Genomic DNA, 22733 nt, shown 5'->3' on the forward strand with positions numbered 1-22733 from the left:
TCACGCCTCGTGACTTCCTCCCAACCAAGGGAGAGGCAGCTCCAGCAAAGCCCACCAAGAGAAACGCCCCTCAAAATGGCGCCCGCCTGCTGGAAGTGGACACCCCATAAACTTCCGCCCCTCGAGCTGGCCAACAGGAAGTGAGATTATCGGACTAGCGGAGTTTATCCCTAGCGGGCCGCAGTGCGGCGGCTTCAGCCCAAGGAGGAGCGCGACGGCGGGGCGTGTCCGGATGGAAACGCGGCCGGCGGAGGAGGCGTTCCGTGAGGACGAAGGTCGAAGAGCGGGGAAGGAGCGAGCGCCGAGAGGAGCCTATTACCTGCGCTCCAGGCAGTCGCTGCGCCCGGGAGCGGTGGAGATGCAGACACGGCAGAGAGCTGGGGCCAGGCAGCCGGGGCCGGAGACCAGGCGGCGGGACGCCGAGGCTTCGGAAAGTGAGTGACTCAGGAGCAGTTGCCGACCCGCGCCGTTGGGGCGGGCGGGCGCGCGTCGCGCCCCTGCTGCATCCTCTGGTTCAGGGCACGCTGGAGTGCGGTGAAGGGACGCGGGCGGGGGCCTCGGGAGAGCTGCGGGATGCCCGGGGGAGGGGGGAAGTGGTGTAAGTGGGGGCGCGGGCATGACGCTGTACCGGCGTGTGGGGAATGGGTAGGCCGTGCCCAGTCTCTGCCTCACCCGGTCCCTGTCGCCGGTCGGGCTCCGTGGGGCGGAGCCCGGGGGGTGGCAGGGTGCTGAGCTCTCCTTGGGTTCAGTGAGAGCTGCCGTGCTCAGCATCTCGGTTGGGGATCGGCTGGGACCGTCCCCGTGGTGGGGGTCACGGTGCACCCCGTGTGGGTGCATGCTGGACCCACCACGTGCGGGGCTCCCCGGGGGAGAGGCACCGCTTCGCTGCAGCACGGCTGGGGCTGGGTTGGGTTTCGTTTCCTTTCCCCGTGCCCGGCGTCTCAGCTGCTCCCTGAGTCTGCCTGCTCAGTGTCGGGCGGGGACAGCTGAAACACAGCAGACGTTACTTCTGTCATATGCAGCTAAACGGCTTCAAAGGGGCAGGTGAATTAGCAGCAGGAGATCTACACGCTTCCCTTAAAACCGTTCCCGCGATAAGGAAGGCTGGGGCAGACCCAGGCGGGGAAGACGGGGCAACCTGGCTCCATAGGAATCATTAATGTGACAAGAAAAGGAGTACTTGTGGCACCTTAGAGATGAACCAATTTATTTGAGCATAAGCTTTGTAGCTCACGAAAGCTCATGCTCAAATAAATTGGTTAGTCTCTAAGGTGCCACAAGTACTCCTTTTCTTTTTGCGAATACAGACTAACACGGCTGTTACTCTGAAACCTGTCACTAATGTGACAGTGACATCTGGCCAGTAAACTAATCAGTTGTGCTCCAAGAAACAGGGTAGGGCCAACTGGCTTTTGAAAACAGAGTAACAGCTTTATTTTGGGTACAATTTAATTCCATTCTCTTACCTGCTTGCACATGTTTCTTTTATACAGTCAATTTTTCCAGCAGGGTTGCCATTTTAAGGAAGGCAGAGTTTGCTGTTAAACTTCAGTGGCCTGACCATCTGAGACAGGGAGGGAAGAGATGTGGTACAGAGGACATTCAGCTTGAGCATTGTACTGAGCGTTTTCCCACCAGTTTGTGTCTATGGTAAAAATCTCTAGGGAATCTACATGAGTTGTGCATTGTACTACATTCTTCTTAGTTGTCTCCCCACAACATAACTTTGTATCCAGCATCAGTTTTCTTTCAAAGGACCAGAAAGTCTGTATTGTATTATCAAATAGTTGATGTGTTACCTTCTATACAACTTTGATGTATTTTTTTAAAGTGAATCGCCAAAAGACTGGAATGACTAAACTGAAGTTACTTGTACACCGTTAATTCAGGCCCCTGTAAATATTTATTACAATATGGTGCTTAACTTTATGATTGCATACTCTATTTGTGGGCCCCTGCCTTGTTCATTGTGCAGGTTGTTCTCTGCACTGTGAACGCTTAATTCTGCTACTCTGACTCATGTTGAGTAATACCATATGACTTAAGCATTGATCTTAGTGAGTAAGGGTAGCAGAACTGGACCCTGTGTAAAAAGTGTGTGACATTTATATTTAAATAGCTCACTGAAACAAGTGAAGTCAGGCTGTGTGTTATACAGTTGCTATGTCTGTTGATGCAACACTTGCTTCCTCAATGGAACTAAAACTTATTCAAATATTTTAAACTAAGTAACTTGTAGATATGAGCTTATTGTGTTATTTTGATCCTCTGCAATGAGTTCACTCTTGCCTTATTTCCTGTGCACCAGAGATCAAATTTTGCTCTGTTACTTCAGCGTAAATTTAAGACATGGAATTCAGCTTTACTTTGTAGCAGTGTTGACTGGTAAGCAGGCCTGCCTCATTCGCCATGTAGTAAATCTAAAGTGCGGTAAAACTTTTGGCTTCTACATAGTTCTAGATCTGTGTATGAGAGGGGGCTACTTTATAGCTGCTCTTCTGCAAAGTTGTTCACATCCCTTAACGCAATGAGAGAGGGGGGCATTTCACACCTCTCTGAATAGTTGTTTCAGGCTCTCTGCTGACTTTGTCAAGCTTTATTGCATCTGTTTCTAGTCAGCTCAGTTTGAATGTTCTCTGTGCAACCATAAGGGGTTGAGACTTCCTTATTTTGTTTTTGTTTTTAAGAGCCAGTTTAGTTTCTGGTAGGGATGTAAGTACCATTTACAAAGTTAACTGTTTAAACAGTTAAAATATTTTGTTTAAACGGTTAACTGATTAAAGAGCTGGCCCGGCTGGGGCTGCTCCAATGGGGTGGTGCTGCCGTGACTGGGTTAATGGTTAAGCTTGGTTAGCAAGTAAGACTAGTTCTTACCAGTTACCCAGTTAACTTTTTACATCCCTAGTTTCTGGAATACAAGATGACAGCCACTAGGGTAAAGTACCAGGTCACAGATCTAGGGCGACCTGGCTTGATTTGACCCAGGCTGTCTTGGGTGGGTATCTTTATTTTTATATTTTTATTTTTACTTCCATGCCTCTTCCCTGCTGGGACCTATTTCCTCTTTTTTTTAACTCTTAAAATTAAGCAGGAAGGCTTAAGCTGAATTGTAAAACCTGTGTATTTAAATATTTGATGAATATTCTGTTATACACAACTTGCGTCTCTTATGTGATTATATGAGTGACTTTACTAGTTTAATCTCAGTGCTCTTATAAACTGAATAAAAATTTGATTTCCAGACTGATTCAGAGATTTTTATTTCTATAGATAGGTGCACACTAACTTACCTGTTTGTTTCTAAAGTACTTGGTTTTTTCTTTTCTATGAATGTTTTGAAGATGAAGTGTCCGCATATAGAACCAGAAGACAAAGGGCCAACAAAAATTACAACAGTCAGACACACTTGACAGAAGGTAACAGTGGGCTTTTCTTTCCTTTCCTTTGTCAGTTAGAGGAAGTCTTCTCCTCCCAGATCTTATGAATTGCTAACAATAAATTAGTTCCTCAAAATATCTAGAATACCCAGTTTCAATAATTTACTTATCTGCAGGGAAATACTAGACTTCACTCTAGTATTGTGTGTCTTTTTTCACATCCTTAAGGTAGGCACTAACTACATTTTAAATTGCCATTACACAGTAAAGGCACTGTTGTATCCTTTCAAATACACCTTAACAGGATAATTACTGTGAAAAAGGTGGCCAAAGCCCTTTGCAAGGAAATTAGTAGGAGTCGGTTTTTTGTATAGTCTCCATTAATTTGATTCATAAAAATAGAATATTACAAACAATTATTTATTATATTGAGGCCCCTTGGGTCTCAGCACATAATTTAGATACATCAAAATCAAACATTTTGTATGTAGGATTGTGCTAGGCCAAAGAAAACAGTATTTATTTGTTGTTCATAAAGTGATTGGTTTCCTAATCCACGGGTGTTCAGTTATTCCATATGGTTAGGGATTAGAAGGATGGTATTACTAAACAATTTTTTTAGGACTTGTTATCTTGCTTTTATTGATCTCTGGGCCTCTTTGATTGCTTTAACCTCTCCAGGATTGGGGTTTTGGGGGAGGGTTGGGTGAGGAACTTCACTTCCTCTTTAGCTCTTCGGTGACATATGGGGAAGTTTCATGGAGCCTGATCATTGTGATCATTGATTCTTTAGGTTTGATGTAGGGGCAGATTTTGGGGCAGGATCAAACATTGCTTCATTTAGAGTGGTAATGAAGGACTTCAAAGCATGTACTGTCTCAGTCCCTGTCATAGAATCTAACACTGTCACTCATTCAGGAGTGAATTCTACCTGTCTTGCACCTTAGGCAAGTGCGATTTTTTGACCTTCAGATCCAGAGCACTGGCCAATACCCCTTGAGCTAACTGAGTGACTGCTTGCGGTAGTAGATTGTAATCTTCTGTGTGGACCAGCTATTAGAGGGTGATGAGAGACTCACTTTGTCAGTGGGTTTTGCAGCTATTTGCCACATGACAGAGGAATGCTGAGACTTGAGGACCCTGGGATCAATTCCAGCCTCCCGGGGGGATGTCCTCTAGTGGTAATAGACCCTTCTGCCCCAGTCCCCTTATTTGTCTCTGTCTAGTTCTCACACTCCTGTCCCTGTCCCCGCATCCCCTTTGCTGCCCATATCCTGGATACCTAGCAGTTACTTGTCCTGCACAAACCCCACATACCTCAGGAAAATTGCCAGACTGGAGATGCGGACTTAAGAAGACCATGTTCTTGAAGAGATGGAGTGGAGGGTTCAAGTACTGGTGGTGGAGGAGTGACTGCTTTGGTGACTCACTGATCTTATTTGCCATACCCAATAGTCTGATAAGAGTTAACATTCCAGCCAGTCAGAAACTAGCATATTTACAGAGTGTTTTCTCTGGTTAGTGGAAGTGCATCAAACTGTTCTATAAACCCATCAGAACCCAGTTTTTAAAAAAGTTACACTCTTAATGTATTCCTCTCCCTTGTTTTAGGGAGTGAAAGTGCAGTTGGCATAGCAGATGTATCGTCTTTACTTCGACCAAGAATAAGAGAGAGTCGACAGACAGGTAAATGTTTCTTTTAAACCTAAAGGATGGGTTTTCGCTAGTTGGGGTATAATGTTAGTGAAACATGCACAGGACTTGTGGGAGCATAGTTCAGTGATCACAGCAGGGAGTGGGAATTAGGGGACCTCAGTTCTATTTCTGACTTTGCTGTTGACTTGCTGTATAATCTTGGGCAAGTCACTTAATCTCTGCACCTTGCTTTTTTCTCTGTAAAATGGGGATGGTACTCTTCTATCTCACAGGAGTTTGTGAGGACTAATGTATGTAAAGCCTTTGAGATCATCAGATGGAAGGCGCTATACAAGCATATACTGTTTTACAGTGCATGAATTGTAGTAATAGTTGGCTGGGATATTGCAACATATAGTAATTGAGTCAGATAACATTGTGTGATTTTTTTTTTGTAAAAACACTGAGTACATGCTATGACCAATAGTATCTGTAGTTATGCAAGCTAAGAGAAGGGTAGTAAGATCTCATGCTTCAACATATAAATTGACTCTCTCAAAAGGGTCGGGAAGGGATCCCTCCCAGCCCATCCAATGTATAGCATTGCATTTCACAAAATGCATTGTTGGGATTTGGCAGTACCTTCTCCAAAGCATCAAGCATAGACCACTGCCAGATGCGGGTTACCAGGCTTGATAGTCTAATGGTTAGGTGTAATTTGTCACATCCCATTTTTTTTAAAAAAACAAAAATACAAAGGACATAACGAAGTTTAAATTTGCCAAACTCTGGAGTTTGGGTGGGGAGCTTGGTCTGTAAGAGTGCAGTCTTTGCAGCGTCCTGAGAAATGTATCCGTCACTGCATCAGATAACCACAGCACGAACATGACTGCTGCATTTCCTTCCTTTTTGTTGTTAATCGTTCTTGTGGTGTTTTGCCTTACAGAATATAGGCCCTCCAGTGCAAAAAGAGATTTCAAAAGGAATGAGTCAGGTTGGTTCAAGTGACTTTTTTTCCACTTTAAATATTCTGGTTTGCTTGCTATTATACGGTTGTCTCTATGAGTTTTGCTTGTTATGACTGTAATGCCCAGATTGAGAGAGGGAGTGAGAGCACATACAGAACAGAACGTTGCCACTGCAGCTTGGCTGCTGCTTGAGAAATGCTGAGAAGTTGAGTGTTCCAAGTAGAGGCCTCTGACAACGTGCTATTAAATGACTTTTTTGGTCTTCCTCCCCCGCTCCAATACAGTAAGGTTGAGGTCTAACTGCATGACACTGGAAGCTGATTGGCTGGATTTTTATTTCGAAAGGATTTCGGTTTACTCAGAATTGCATTTGCTATGACACCGCCATGAATAGAACTGAAATTTAAAAAACAGTATCCCAATGCAAAAACTTTAAGTTGCATGTGGCACAGCTGCTGCAATGACGCTTACTATAGCGACTGGAGGGGTTCTCCCATTGCTGTAGTTAATCCACCTCCCCGAGAGACAGTAGTAATGTGGATGGAAAAAGTCTTCTCTAGACCTTGTGCTGCCTACAATGATATAGGTAAGCTGACCTAACCCTCATTCTGGGATGTGGATTTTTCATACCCAGGAGTGATGTAGATGGGTCAACCTAACTTTTTAGTGTAGATCTGGCCACAGGTGTCAGGTGTGTGTGTATTTTTTTAAGCTATATATTTAAAATTTATGTAAATGAACAAAGATTAAGAAGGTTATAAATGTCAGTGCTCTTGATTTGTTTTTTTTTTAAACAAAACCTTCCATTTTATAAGTGATTTTTACACTAAAGGCATGTTTTGGATGCTGAAAGTATTAGTCATTTGGCTTGTGCCTCGTGTTTACAGTTATCATGATAACCACACTCACTATTGTATATTGTGTCTTATACAGTGAATAATTTTGCAGATTGAATCACTTTGCATAGTGGATTTTGATACTGTAGGAATGGCTGAGCTCAGTACCAGTTTTAAAAACTGGATTCTGAAGAGTTTAAAGAACAGTCTTATATGCTTTGGCTATCAGAAAATACTCTAAAACATTAGTTTCTGATTTGCTGGCGTGTTACCTACTGTTGGCTGTGTCAAATAAGATCAGTCACCAAAACAGGGATGTTCTGAAGACCCACCATGTAGGCAGGTGGTAGGCCCTGTCTAAAGCTGCTGATTACAGTAGTCTTGTGTTAGGTGTGGCTTGTTAACTCCTCCATTCCTGTAGGGAAGGTGGGAGTGATTCTCTGGGCAGAAGGATCCTGGGACAGTAGGGGCCATAGGGAAGAACCTAGGAACAGCCAAGCCTGAGGAAAAGGCTCAGGCTGGAATTTGTTTCCCTTTTTGATAAAGCCAGACTCCAGGCAGGGTGAGAGTTTGCTGTTCTAAGAGCAGGTTAAAGATGCTACCTGCTTACATGATAACTTTTTCCTCCGCAGACAGGCAGTTTGCATTACTAGCTGGTGATATTAGGCAAGATTTATACCTCCGTATTTAGTTTCACGAAGGAAGTGAAATTGCAGATGTCTGCATCTTCCTCTTTCCTGTGACTTTTGTTCCTGTAATACAGAGCTTATGAAAAAACCCTCTAGTTGACAAATAACTCTGCTTAATTCTGCAGATTTCTTTAAGGATGGGTTTATGAAACAAAGGTTTGTTTCTTAAAAGGAACTTGACACTGTACCTTGTAAAAAGAAAACAAGCTGTGGCTTTCATAGACAGCCCTTTTCAGCTGTACTCTTTTGCTATTATTTCAGAGATTTGTTTGCATAATTTTATCCCCATCACAGCCCAGTTTCTCCAAGATGATAGACCACTGTTACGTGAGTTAAAGGAGACTCCCCATTAACCATTAGTGTTATAGGGCCTAAGACATACAGATGAACATTTGAAAGTTGCTCTTGGAGAGAATTCCTGTGTTTCTCAAACTTCTGTCTGTAGTAAATCATTACAACCAGGTTAAAACTCTTTGGAACTGCTGAAGTCTGTAAGGGAATTAATAGCTATATTTTCGCTTCAAGTAGTAGTAGTGACTTAAATAACTGTTGTATTGAACAACATAGATATCTGATTTCATATTTGGAGATTTTATGTGCTGTAGCAGTGTATTTTAATCTTATGTGAAATAAAACTATTTCCCACTGTTTCATTATGTTCTTCTTACTGTTTGATAACTGGAGAGTATTTTTAAAACTGGACAAATAGATTTTAAATTTAGCCCCAAAATTGGTGTGAGCTGTTCCTAGAATAAGTATCACTTACTTTCTGTTCTTTGCTTCCATCTAAAGAGAGACCTGCATGTATGTTGTGTAAACTATTGGGAGTACATGAGTGTCTGGGTAGCCTAAGAATGTTAAAGATGAATTGACAAGTAGTTAAGGTCCCAAATGTAGGTTTTTCATGAAAGAAAAGCTTTACAAATCGAAGGGCTTGTCTACACACTCTGTTATGGAAATAAGCTATGCTGATATAAGCAGCTTTATACCCATATAACTGTGTCCACAGTGTGGCGTTGCACCAATCCTAAAGATCAGGTTTTAAATGGATATAGGTAAGTTGGTACTTAAACTGTGTATAGACCAGCCCATGGCATAAAGAAGTGTCTTTGTGAAAACTTAAAAAAACACTTCAGCAAAAACAGTGTTATGCTTTTGGTGGTGAAATATTCCCCAAGAGTGTTGGACATCTGGCACCCTCACAAAACCCAGATGCAATTGTGCTATTGCATGAGAGCCCAGAAGTGAAACTAAGTAAAAGTGAAACTGACTAGTCTTGTTTTCTGATCAAGTTGAGTGTGGTACATGCACTCTCTGGGGTGGGTGTTTTTTTTGTTTTTAATATTTTTTTAAAGTAAGGGTTTGTCTTGAGTTCCTTGACTATTTGCTTTTCTGATAGCACATTGCAACAGTTTTGAAAACCCATCTTCCTTAGATTTGTGGGAAGGTCTTACACTCGATCCTGACCTTGATGTTCTAAAATCTTGAAAACTGGTAATGGAAAAAACTGATTATCCCATCTCCCAGGGTAGGACTGTTCCTACAGTATATTTTCCATTGCACTGTAGTTCTAGATGCTTTAAGTGATGTGGCAGCAGTTTATTAATTACTTATTGCGGTAGAACCTGAAAGATACGAACACCGGAGTTATGGACTGACCAGTCAACCAGACTCCATGTGAAACTGGAAGTAACCAATCAGACAGCAGTAGAGACGCCCTTCTCCTCCCAAAAAAGAAATACTGTACTGTGCCTTTATTGCATCTTAAAGGTAGGCACGTCTTTGGCTTCCTGTCCCCATCCCGCAGCCACTTACAGCTAGGAGGTGAAGGTGCTGTGGCTGCCGGCCCAAGGCAGACGGAGACAACAGAGCAGGAGCAGTGCTGGGGTCTGCGCCGCTACTCCCCCGGCCGGGAGGGGGATGTGCTGTTTGCTTACGTGCGCGCACACACTCGGCTGGGAGGGGGACAAGCTTGCAAATTTAGTCCGAGCCAGGGAAAGAAGCTGCTTGCAAGGAAGTTGCTGGTGCTGAGGAGGGAGTTCAGCTGCTGTTGGAGCCTGTCCTGGAATGTCAGCTGCTGGAACTGGAGCCCGAACTGCACTTTGTTTGGCGTTACAAATATATCAGAGTTATGGACAACCTCTGATTCCAAGGTGTCCGTAACTCTGAGGTTCTACTGTAATAATCACCTTACAAATAGCCATGCAATTTATGTTTTGTAAACGTCATATTTTATTACTTCAAAAAGATAGTCAATTAATAGAACTAATTTACTTCTAACTTTTTTGTTTTGCACCGATACATTCATTTTGTAGATAGGAAACTCCTATTACATTTAAACAGGATGTTTAGAACCTGGATGTTTAGATACTACAAAAATTTTCTCCACTTGCTCACTTTCTAGAGTAAATCCTAATCTATCAGACAAACAATTTAGAGTGAAGCATATAAATGCCTTTTAAATAGGCAAACAGACTGCTATTGAATCACTGACTGACACTGTTGCAACAGAAGCAGTTTTTCAGTAGTTAAATCTCTTGGAATCCTAAAAATTCAATAAAAGTAAAGCCCTGTAGCAGGCCGTGTCTGAGCTTTTATTGGTTTTTGAGAAGTTTGAAAGCTGTACATATTTCTTATATGCTATTAGGGCATAGGATAGCAGTCTTCCCTAAACTGGCCTTGGTGCGCACTGTAAGCATTATATAGGGGAGTTTTTAAGTATTAATTGCAAATATGGGCTTGGAAGAAGCCCCAGTACATTTTTAGAGGTGAATATTGAAAGAATTGAATGTGGGAAGGCAAAACTGAGATCTTGAGCACAGTTTGAGAGCAAATGACTATGAACAGCTTCTGTAGCTATCAGCCATGTAAAAATATCTGGCCTAATGGGTCTGTTGTGAATACAGTGGTAACTGTGGCACACTTAAAGAGTAGAAAACTTTTGCTAATAGTTGCTATGCCCCTTTCTATGTAAGTTCTAAACTAATCCCCCTCCTTTGGCGGCGATGGGGATCTGTAACTGCAGAAAAGTCTAGTGTAGCGTAGATATTACTACTGCAGAAATCAGAGTTGTCTTGGGGGGTCTCCAGTCATGGGCCATAGTAGCATCAAGAGGCTTCTTGCCTCTACTGGCACCATTTTCCCCTACTGTGTGTTGGTCCTTGACTTTTTACAACCTTGTGTTTCAATATGAGATTCCCACTTGTGGACTGAGATTTAAAAAAAAACAAAACACATTTATCAAAAGAAAATAATTTCGTATTTTTGGAAAGAATATTAAATTTTATGCTTCAGGGCTTAAGCCAATCTCTAACTACTAGAGATCAAGAAGAGACTGAATGTTGGGGTCACATTACTTCACATCTGCCAGTTGGGGGGTTCTTACCCTTACCTCTGAAGCATCTAGTGCTGGCCACTGTCAGAAACATAATAATGGACTCGATGGACCTCTGGTCTGATCCAGTCTGGTGGTTCCTATCTAACTCTGTTCACTTAGAGCTCTCAGGTTTGTTTAGACTGTGGCTCCTGAATTGGAAAGCCCATGACTTCAGCAATACAATACCTTACAAAATAATATTGCATCTTTAATACAAACTTAGATTTAAATATAACTAGGGGGTGAGTGTGAAACTGTAATTATCTCATACGTATGAGAAGTTAGTCAACTAAGATTTGAAATGAAAAGGAGTAATATAAAAACTGTTTTAGATGGCAGGAACTGCAGAATAGGCAATGATATTTTTATGAAGGAATGCTGAGAGGACTGGTATTACACAAGGTAGGAAGGGGCTATTTCTTTAACAAAGACAAAGAAACCTCTTCACACCTGTATGTATTTTTGTAGTCTTGGGAGGCCAGTCTGAATTGATCACCTTTCACCTTCGAGGTGCTGTACAGCTCTGCTCTTCCTTTCACGACCTTTTCTGTGTTCTTGCTCTATGCTTTGTCAGCCCAGTGCATTTAGTCACTCTCTTGATTTCCTCTCACAGTGAGCTCTGTGCTATGTATCATGCCACACCCCTGTTGAACGCTTGAAATATCCCTCTGACTCTGTGCACCACATAGTGGTACCTCACTCTTTCAAATCCTCCTAGCTTGATTCTCTTGGTTGGCCTGCCATCTTGCTGGACTTTGCTCCTTCCAACTATTAACATTACCCAAGGGAGAACTGTAGTTCCCAAACAGTTACACAAGTTGGCAAAACAGCAACTAAACAAGATATGTACATCCAGTAGTTTATCTTACAACCTTTCCTGTTGTAGCCTTCATCTTTTGATGTCCCATGGTTAGTGTAGGCCATAAACTTCTTGAGACAGGGACCTGTCCTTTTATTCTGTAAAATGTCATGCTGTAGCTATATATAATAGCCTTTGAGTTGTGTGGCAAGCAGTTCTTAATCTTTATATAACCTGTTGTCTTTTGCAGATGAGGAGGAGGAGGAGGAGGAGGAAGATGAAGAGGATGCTGATGGCTACAGTGACAATGAATCTGAAAATGATGATGGGGAAAATTATAAGAAGACTGTTTATCAACCGCCAAGAGGTAATGGAAGTGGTGTTTTGCAGCCGTCCCTCTTTCTGTCAAAGGGTTTGTCTCCAATGATTATCAGTTCAGTTTTTAAACTTTGAACTTTGGGCCAGACAAAGTAAAACATAACAAGATATCATTACAGTACAGTCCTGTATATATGGCAGTACGGTTTTGTAGTTCAGTGTAGCATTTTGAAAATTTGGGCAGAGAGAACCATTCTTTGATATATATGCAATAATATTTGTACAGCTGAGACAAAGTGGGTGAGGTAGCATCTTTTATTGGACCAAGCTCTTGGTGTGAGAGAGCGAAGTTTTCAAGCTAGATAGAGCTCTTCAGCTGTGGGAAAGGTACGAAGAGCGTCACAACTAAATGAAAGATTGAACAGAGAGTTTATGCTAACTACTTATGATATATTCTAAGGGACCATTCAAGGTGAAGTGGCCTATTAACACCCCTGATGTCATAGGACTAAAAGGGGGTTAGTGGGTTACAGATTGTTGTAATAAGACATACATTAGTGTCTCTTTATTAAGACCATGTTTTTTAGTGTCTAGCAAAGTTATGAATTTAAGCTCCTAGGCTTATCTTTTGAAAGTGTTGTGCAGATTTCCTTTGAGGATGAGGACTGATAGGTCAGATATAGAGTGATCGCTTTGTGAAAAGTGTTTGTCAACAGGTGATCTGGTGTTTGTCTTGTGTGAGTTCATTTGAGAGCTTAATGATTGGTTCCGCCACATAATTGTTGGGACATTTAGTGCACTAGATGAGTAGGACCCATGGATCTTGAAGGGTGGTGTGTGGGGTGGGGGTGCAGGGGCCCGCGGGGGGTGTGGTGGTGGTGATGATGATGATCATTGTATTACTGGAGATAAGTCTGTAGGTTTTGCATCTGTTGTTCTGGCTGGGTCTGGAGCCACTCTGAGTTGGTGTGCCCTGGTCTGTGGTGTCCTGGGTTCTGATGATGGACGTTTGCCATCTCTTGCTGGAGGCTGTCATCTTGCTGAAAAGTAACAAACATGTGACACAACATAGAGCGAAGATTCGTTTTCTAGATTGCTTAAATCTTGTTTAAACATGAGAAATCTACTATAAGTCATTTTAGTTTAAATATAATAAAGTTGAAATTCTCCTAATTTTATTAAAGGAGCACTGTTAATTTGAAACCTAATCAGTTGAAAAAAGCTCCTTGACAATTTTTGTGGATTTTTTTTGTGTGGATTTTTCTCTGTCTTAGGCCAAAATACTCAAAAGATTTACACTGTCTTAGGCCAAAATACTCAAAAGTGAAATCCTAGATTTAAGTGCACATATAGGCCCCTGGCCTGCAAACACTTGCTTGATGAGACTCATGTTAGTAACTTTATTCATGTGTGTGTTTCCAGGAGTGGGACCATAGCCACTTAATTAGGTGGCCTTCTTTTTTTCCAGAAGAGCTGAATTACTGACACCTCCCCATGACTCCAGCAATGGAAACTGACTATACCAAGTGCTATCAAATAAAGTGATGGAAGAGAATTTTTTCCTCTACTCTCTGTTATAGACATCTTAGATGTGACTTGTAATAGTACAAAAAGACTTTGTAGACAGAAGTAGGTTTTTTAAAGTTGAGGGCCCCTTTAAGACATGTTTTAAGATAAATTGATTTGCAGTTCCTACAACTGATACTAAAGCGTCTGAATAGATACACTGATGGAGGACTGGGTGATTGAGGACTGGTAATAGGGTATGGTTCAAATCCAGTTTGGTCAAAATTGAATCAACTTGCTATATGATTGCTTATGGGAGAAGACCTGGGGAGCGGCCAGGTGCACCAACCTGACAAAGCATGGAGATGAACTGGACTTGGGAGACGAGAGAGGAGGTGCATGCAAAAGCAGAGCTGTGCTGGCCTTCGTTCAGTTTCAGGGAGGTGGTGTATAACACCTACACAATCGATATGCTTTAGCACCCTTGCCCCTAGGCATGACCCTTCAGACTTCAGGTGTATGGTGAGATGGCTGCCCTTTGTATTAAACAAGTGGTTTTGGTTCCAAAAGGCATTCGTCTGGTGGTACCTCTCATGAGAATTAATTTCACCTTAGTTATAACATTCCGTCCTCTGCTTAGAAATCCAGTGACTGAATACAAAGACTAGGAAATAAAGGCAGCTAAGAGTGTAGGTTGGGACAGGCTGCATGAGAAAGAAGTGACTGTTTTAAATCTCCCTTTGCATCCCAAATGCCAAGCTGCCCTTTGAGTAGCAGTTTGGAAGTACTATGTCCGTGATTGATTTGTCTCCAAATTGGTCAGTGTCTTAAATTTATGATCTCTGTGCATTTTATTGTGCTGACTTCTGTGATTTGAATGTAATCCTATTCTGAATTTCAAACAATGAGCAGCCACCAATGAGGACACTGCCCAATGTGACAGGAAAATGTGGCTGCAGCTGAGCAAACACTGTGTTGAAGTATTAGACATGATACAAAGCATTCGTGTCCCGTATGTTCACTTCTGAGTTTTCCTTCTCATAAACCTCTGATCGGGGTCAATTGTTTTAGGTTATCTCCTGGGATTCTGGGGTACCTTTCCATTAGCCATTCATCTTCCTTGCTCAGATTCTGCCTGCCTGTTTCTGCTAGCATCCTCTACACACTCTCTCTCTCTCTCTCTCTCCCCCCCCCCCCCCCCATCTGTCACTATGCATCTATATACCTATCTATATATGAGATCTTTCATCTTTGAGGCAATTGCTGTGATTACACAGGATTTATTTGACTCAAGGAACCATAAATGTAGGTGGTTTTGTACCATGTGAGTAAACATAACATGTACCCTTACTGAAACCATAACTGATAACTGTATGGTGTGCACATTCATACATGTTGATGGAATGCAGTTGACACTGTTCTTTTCAGGAGAAATTTTTTATCATCTTTTACCTTCTCATATTTTTTACATGAATACTCCAAAGCCTCACTTTCATATAAAAGCTTGCATTTTGGGTTATAAAGCACTATTCTGGTCCAGTTTTCTGATGATGATATGCAGCAGGTTGGTGGGCAGAAGTAACTTTGAGGCCTGAGATTGTGCTTGACAAAACTACTTTTCTTCTGTTTCTTCAGTCTAATACAGTCAAAGTATTGCTTTAAAATATGCATATGTTTCTTCTGTTACTATGTTCCAGATACCCCAACAGTTGTACAAAAACAACCAGTGTTTAACCAGAAGATGACATTCAGGAGATCAAGTATGTGGATAAAACTGCCTCTCATTTACCTACGTATAGATTGATTGTGATTTTCTTTTGGTGGTTCAGCATTTGAGGAGTTTGTTAGCTCTCCATAAGCATGTTTGGTTATTCGTGCTTTTGTGAAAAAGGGGACCTGGGAAGAGTGTGGATGGGAAACTGAAGCTGGTCTGCCAGTTGAAAGAGATCAGTTTGCTGGCCTGAAACAGTTGTGAACATGCCACTGTATTTGTCTCTGGGAACTGGGCAGGGCTGGCTTTGAACTCTTTTTGATGCAAACCTGAAATGAAATCCTTTCCAAGTGATTATTTGTTACAGTAGCAGCTAGGACTGCTGAATTCATAGTCTCTTTCTCACTTCTGTTAGTGAGACAATGCTGGCTAAGCAGTGCTGTCAATGAGGTCAGGTTGTTTAACCTTTAACCTTTCTGCCTGTTTTACTGTAAATTCATCTACAAAAAGCAGAAGCTAGATCAGGGATCGGCAACCTTTGGCATGCAGCCCATTAGGGAAATCCGCTGGCAGGCTGGGATGGTTTGTTTACCTGCAGTGTCCGCAGGTTTGGCCAATTGCAGCTCCGATTGGCTGCAGTTCTCTGTTCCAGCCCAATGGGGGCTGTGGGAAGTGGCGTGGGCTGAGATATGTGCTGGCCGCTGCTTCCCACAGCCACCATTGGCCTGGAACAGCGAACCGCAGCCAGTAGGAGCTGTGATCAGCCAAACCTGCAGATGATGTAGGTAAGCAAGTTGTCCCCGCCTGTCAGCGGATTTCCCTGACGGGCTGCGTGCCAACAGTTGCCAATCCCTGAGCTAGACTGAATTTAGAGCTAAAATCAGTTTTCATATTTCTCATCTCTTCCATTGATAACTGGATAAATGGATCAGGATTCTGTCATCTTAACTCCCCTTCCCTCCCATCACTCCAACAGGTGAAGCTGAATCTCAAGTTCAACCCAATACGCTGAAGCATTCGCAACCTGCAGCCAAAAGTAAGATTCCTGCTTTCAGATCTGTTTAATGCAGGGGTGAGCAAACTTTTTTGGCTTGAGGGCCACATCAGGGTTGTGAAACTGTATGGAGGGCCAGGTAGGGAAGGCTGTGCCTCCTAAAAAAAGGCTGGCACCCACTCCCCCCTATGTGTCCCTGCCCCCCTCAGAACCCCCACCCACCTAACCCTCCCCGCTCCTTGACTCCTGACAGCCCCTGTCCCCTGACTGCCCCGACCCCTATCCACACCCCTGACAGGTCCCCTGGGACTCCCAGGCCTATCCAACCCCCTCCAGAACCTCTGCCCCATCCAACCACTCTCTGTACCATGACTCCTCTCCCCCCCACCCACCCACCATACTGTTCAGAGCAGCAGGAGCTCACCGCCCAGCCGGAGCCAGCCACGCCACCTGGCAGGAGCGACAGGCCAGAGCGCTGGCGGCGTGGCGAGCTGAGGCTACGGGGGAGGGGGGACAGCAAGGAAGGGGCCAGGGGCTAGCCTCCCTGGCCGGGAGCTCAAGGGCTGGCCAGAACAGTCCCGCAGGCCATAGTTTGCCCATCTCTGGTTTAATGTACGTATAGCATTTAACCATTTTCGTGCCCATCCTTGTATTCAAGCTCCTTTAACTTGGTGCTGTATAGTGGGTCCTACTAGAACAGACCTGCATTACAGATCCTGCTTATCAGGAGACATATTTTCAGCACTGAGGGAAAGATGACTCGAGGCTTCTTGTCTAATTTCTCAGATTTCCACCTGGTCTGCCCACTACTCCTTTAATAGACTCCGGCATCTACATGAGATTAAATTTGGGGCACGCATAGTGATAGTTCTGTGTTCCATTGTTTGTTTGTTTTGTTTTTTTAAATTAGATGCTTCAAATTCAATTGTAGTAATCATCAGAAAACAGGATGACAAAAGTTTTCTGTAGTATTTAGGATCCAAGAAATGCATCTCCTTGCTATGGGTCTGATCCTGCTTCGAAAGAAATCAATGGGAGGTTTATTAGTGACTTCTTTGGAAACAGGATCAGACCCTGTAGGACGGGAGGGGGAGGATAAGATTTTTAAAAACATGATATAAGCTTTTTTAATGTTGACAATAACCCTGGTTAATAGTTCAATCACTTTGTTAAATTAACAACATTTAAAAAACAAACTTGTAACCCATCTTCAAATGTTTGATTTCCCATGCATTTCAATGGTAAGATGCAGTTTCCTGTGTCCTCGTCATCCCCTGCTTTTACTTCTTGAGTTCTCTGAATGAACAGATGAGACCATTTAACTTCTGGGTTCTTATGCACTAGCACGGTGACTTTTTGTATTGGTGATCTCTTTCTCAGAGTGTGAAAGCTTCTGAGTGTGACACCCCCCCCTTACAAAATTAAAAACATATTTTTTAATATTAACACTATTTTAAAGTGATATTTGTATGTTTAATATCACTTTTCACAGCAGACTTGGTAGCTAGCTGGGAGGCATGTACTCACAACCCCCACATAATAAACTTGTGACTCCTAGTTTGAGAACCCCAGCACTAGCACAATGCAGTAATGTTTGAGTTACAAACAGTGATGAAGAATGTTCATTTTGTTTAAAAATTCCATTGAGATTGGTTTCTATGGCTTTACTTTTTTCCTTTCTGTTGCCTTCAGATTTTGTAGAAGATTATTCTTACAAAACTTAAATGTTGGGCCAGGTTTGACCTGCCTCTTTAAGATACGTTTTAATGTGTTTTTAATTATATCTAATCAAAGAAGAATAAATTATGGTTAGAATATGAGTGAGCAAAATTTTCAAAAATGCTTAAGTCCCGTTTTCAAACAGTGACTTGTGTGTTTAAGTTGTTTAGGTGCTTTTGAAAAATGTACCCGATGTCTTGCATTACCCTGCAGTTTTTCCTCTAAGGAAGTTAAGTCCTTCTTTCTCACTCCAGGGTGTCTCCATTACCTTGTGGTGTTCAGTTGTTTATGGGATAGGAAAATGGGTCTTTAGAAATGTCACTATTCACTCATCCATACTAATTGATTCCCCATTGAATAATGAAAGCATTTGCTTATTTTTAACATTCTCTTTTGTGCAGAGCCTGTTGGACAGTCCAGTGCAGGATGTTTTAGGATGTGCATTTTGGTATTAGCAGTAGCTTCCATTACTGTTATATGGCATATCTGGAAGAATCAATCCTCCAAGACTTTGCCAAGGGAAGAAATCAAAGTTGCGCAAGCATTTGCGACCCAGATGAAGAAACTTGAGAATGTCTATCCAAATCAGGATCCGAGACTGTGGGAGAGAATCCAAATGTTCCTTATAAAACGACTCAATACCACCCATCCTCACTCACAGCCTGCCATCTTACTGCTCACAGCTGCTCAAGAAGCTGAAAAATCTCTAAAGTGCTTAAGTAACCAGATTGCTGAAGCTTATTCCTCCTCCCTGAGTGCTGCCACAATCAAGATTGATGGGGCTGCAAAAGCCATGCTGGATAGCGACGATGTCAAGCTGGAAGTAGATCATGAACTAAGCTCCGGGTTCAAGGAAGGTAAAAAAGCAGCTGTGGTGCATCGATTTGAGTCTCTGCCTGCAGGCTCCACTTTGATCTTCTACAAGTACTGTGACCATGAAAATGCAGCATTTAAGGATGTAACTCTTCTGCTAACTGTCCTTCTGGATGAAGAGTCACTGGGAAAGAACCTCAGCCTGCTGGAGGTTGAGGAGAGAGTGCGGGATTTTCTCTGGGCCAAATTCACCAATTCAGACACTCCCAGCTCCTATAATCACATGGACACAGATAAGCTGAGTGGACTGTGGAGCCGCATATCCCACCTGGTCCTGCCTGTTTGGCCTGAAAATGCTCTCCCTAAGGAGGGCTGCTAACAGATGACTTAAATCTGAGACCTGGAAGAATAGAAACCAGTGTTGTGGTGCCTGGGCAGTGCAGAACTTAACTGCTGAGCAGAGGCAGCACACGCTGTTCTCTCTGCAGAGCAAGGACGGGGAGGGTGATTGCATTTAAAGGAACTGGAGTTCTCTCTAGACAACTGGAGAGCGTACATATGGAGCACAGCTCTTAGGTGGCTCTCTCCTCAGTAACTTATTGGGCCTAGTGCTCTGTAGGTAAAAATGTCCTGCCCCATTGTAGAGCCATCCCTCTGTATGTAAAGCTGTTCTTGTGTGCAGTAGACAAGCGTCTCTCTGCTGAAACTTTTTCCAGCAGTAGGTAGTACTGCCGTTGAGTATGGCAAGATAATGGGATCTAGCAGATTCCAGACTCCTCTCCAGTCTCCTCTGCCTACTTCCAATCTACCAGAATAACATTCCCCTCTATTCTCAGAGGCTTAATTTTATTAATTGGAGGTAGAGATGGGGCTACATGAATCCAACCATCGGCTTTCTTTCTCCAGCTGACCATGGCCTTGGGTATAAGTTGTCTCTTCATGTTTCCTAGACTGGCTGAATTAAATAGATGATGATGATCTGGTTCAGGAGAGACTTCTCAAAGCTGTTTTTCTTCTGTTTAGATGAGCCTTCCTCCCCTCCCCACAATTTTGGAGGCTGGGATGAATGAGGTGCAAGTGATTGCTCTGGGCATTAACACATCAGTTAATAAAATAACCCCTTAGTGCATCTGCTCTGCAGAGCACCCAGGAATCCTTTGTTCTGCATCAAGTTTTAAGACTTACAAATCTCAAGGAGGAAATGTTAAATGCTGTTCCAGTGTGTGCTAAAAAGGCCTCATCAAACCCTTCTCAAAGGCCTAAGATGTGTACATTCTGAACAGATTATTTTGGCTAGATCCAAAGGTTTTATTTGAAAAGAGTATTTTTACATCGAGAGGATTTGTTTATTACTGTTGTAAGCCTTGTCCCAAATGACTCCCCATTTGTCTGCATAAAACCTGCTGCTTCCTATGTAAATTTTAAGAAAAACAGACTTGATATGCATGCGTTGACTATATTTTGAGTGCCTCATGCCAAAAATCCCTAAAATTTACCACCGATTAAAAATCATGTATGTATTTCTATACCCACAGAAGAATTGTCATTCTTTCATGCCTCTCTGCTGCCTAGTATCTCATCTTGGGTGTGTCTTGTTCCAGATCCGTTCAGCTTTCTTGGATTTGAAGGAGACACTGCTCAAATTTAAGATACATTTTCTTACAATAGCTGCCAGATTGATGGCACTCTAACACATCCATTACTCAAACTTCCCTTTGTCTTGCTATAAAAGTCCTTAAAAAGGACTTATCTGTAGGGGGTGAAAGGGCAGCTAAGTCCCCATGCTGAGACTACCAGAAAAGACTCTGGTTTGTGATCTGAAATGGGCTGGATTAATGATTGGTGCAAGAAAACTCCATAGACTTGGAGCTGTGACCACTTACGCTAGCGGTGGATTTGGCCCTTCTTTGAGAGCTGGAAACTGATGACTAATTTGTTTTGTGTAGAGGTATTTATACAGCAGAGAGACATGGAAGTGTTGCCATTTTGTGTGTGTAAGAACAGCTCATGAAGAAAAGTTTTAAATGTTATAAACACTTCATTGGACAAGTGGTTTTTTAAAATTGTATGTTACTTACTATATTAGTTGGAAATGACCAATATGATTTGTAAATAATTTAAAGAAACTATTTTAGTAACCATTAGAAATAAATTTACCTATTTGTTTTATAACCTGTTCTAAGACTGCTGATAGAATTTTAAGATGTGGTCAACTTTTTTTTTTTTTTTTTACAGGCCAGCATTTTCAAATGTAGTTACCTCTGAAAATCAGTCCACTTTGATTTAGGTACTTGAATGTAGACTTAGGTGCCTAATTTTGGGCACCTAAACTTGACAGCTTTGGCCAAGTTCCTTGAATTATACGTGTCCATACAGAGCCGCTTGGAGAGGCGGAGGCTTGTCTACAGAGACACCCCCCTCCTACCATCTGAGCTGTTACATAAAATTCATGAAAATAATCTTTGGCTAGCTGAGAGAAAGCTGCATCACATTCATGTAGATTGGGAATGTAGCCGAGAACTTCCTCTTAACTGGTGTTCTTGCATCATTTCTTACTAGGGATTCTCTGAATAGGACATACTTATTCTGAGTTGTAAACACGTTTGTCTGAGATTTTTAACCTTGTTAACTGTCCTTTTCACCTCACCCAGACGGTTTGCATTCAGGCTGAAAACAAGAAGTTGTTACCTGCTTTTAATTGAGAAGGCATCTGTAATTGCAGTTGGTTTTTTCAATATTGGGGGAAGAATGATGCAGTGTCTACTCTGCCACCTTGCAGACTACACTTCAGTTTCCAGTCTTTTTAGTAATTGGTATGATGGAAGTAATTCACAAGTGATTTCTTACCTGTCTCAGCATTTCCACGGAGGCCCAAGAGCTAGAAAACAGAATAATGCCTGGCATTTATAGGGCATGTCACTGGAGGATATCAACATGCTTTACAAGCATTAATTCATTAAACTTCACTCCACCAAGCAATTATACTTTTTTCTTCTTACTTTATGTACGTTTGATGCTTGTGAAGTATCAGTGACAGCCCTGGAGGTGGAGGTTCTCTATTGTATCACAGAACAGTTACAGCACAAACCGCAGAAGTTCAGGTTTCTCTAGACTGTTCCAAGGTGGCTGCTGACCATCGTCCTCTTCAGGCTTCCCTTTCCATTACAGTGTCACTCCTGCCACTGAAAGTCTTTTCCAACCACTCCACAGCACTTTGGCTTCTAGAGCAACCGCCTCACTGGAGGTTGAAGCTGAGTTGGATCTAGCTGTCACAGACCAGTGAACCCAACCCATGGAAATGAGTTAGTGTGCTTGCAGCAGCTAGAGCAAGGAAAAGTTTGTAATTCACCTTGTGGCTGATAGAAAATAAAGTGCTACTTTGTGTTCTGCAGGCATATGCTGGAGTAGTGTGTTTTTTAAGCTTTGGTTGGAGATGCTGGGTGGAGGTTGAGACATCTTTAGTATTTGCAAGTGCAAATGAAGGGGAGCTGAACCAATTAAAGTAGCATAAAGTGCTGTATAAATACTGGTTACAGAGTAGCAGCTGTGTTAGTCTGTATTCACAAAAAGAAAAGGAGTACTTGTGGCACCTTAGAGACTAACAAATTTATTTTGAGCATAAGCTTTTGTGAGCTACAGCTCACTTCATTGGATGCATTCAGTGGATGCAGTGAGCTGTAGCTCACAAAAGCTTATGCTCAAATAAATTTGTTAGTCTCTAAGGTGCCACAAGTACTCCTTTTCTTTTTGTATAAATACTGTGGCTATTAGCAGCCAGGGTCCAGTGGAGTCAGTCAGGAGGAATACGAGTCAGTTATATCAGGGCAAAAACTCTGAAAGAGAGGAACTGTAGTCTAGAGTACACTTAGAGGGAACATAGTTACATATGTTACAGACAAATAATCAGGGCAATTGATTTGTTTTTAATAGTGATGAAACCCCCCGCACCAAAGAGTACAGTACACACAGTAAGAAGCTGCAAACTCAAACAT

The 22733-nt window shown here is 42.4% G+C and overlaps 1 protein-coding gene across 1 annotated transcript; it reads left to right on the forward strand.

Annotated features, from left to right (window-relative positions):
- Nucleotides 1–30: 30 nt before the first annotated feature.
- LOC141992227 (torsin-1A-interacting protein 1-like) lies at nt 31–22328 on the forward strand. Its single transcript, XM_074961050.1, has 8 exons — nt 31–434; nt 3342–3416; nt 4989–5063; nt 5959–6006; nt 11931–12047; nt 15202–15264; nt 16192–16251; nt 18330–22328. The coding sequence occupies exons 1-8, from the start codon at nt 233–235 to the stop codon at nt 19118–19120; spliced, it is 1431 nt and encodes a 476-aa protein (XP_074817151.1). The 5' UTR covers nt 31–232; the 3' UTR covers nt 19121–22328.
- The last annotated feature ends 405 nt before the right edge of the window (nt 22329–22733 follow it).

Source organism: Natator depressus, chromosome 8 (assembly GCF_965152275.1).
Source record: "Natator depressus isolate rNatDep1 chromosome 8, rNatDep2.hap1, whole genome shotgun sequence".
In the NCBI taxonomy this organism is placed as follows: domain Eukaryota; kingdom Metazoa; phylum Chordata; order Testudines; family Cheloniidae; genus Natator; species Natator depressus.

Coding starts and splice junctions, on each gene's coding strand:
- LOC141992227 (XM_074961050.1), top strand. CDS start 233: ATGGAAACGCGGCCGGCGGAGGAGGCGTTCCGTGAGGACGAAGGTCGA. Junction 12,048..15,201: donor TGTTTATCAACCGCCAAGAG/GTAATGGAAGTG, acceptor ACTATGTTCCAG/ATACCCCAACAGTTGTACAA. Junction 16,252..18,329: donor TTCGCAACCTGCAGCCAAAA/GTAAGATTCCTG, acceptor TCTTTTGTGCAG/AGCCTGTTGGACAGTCCAGT.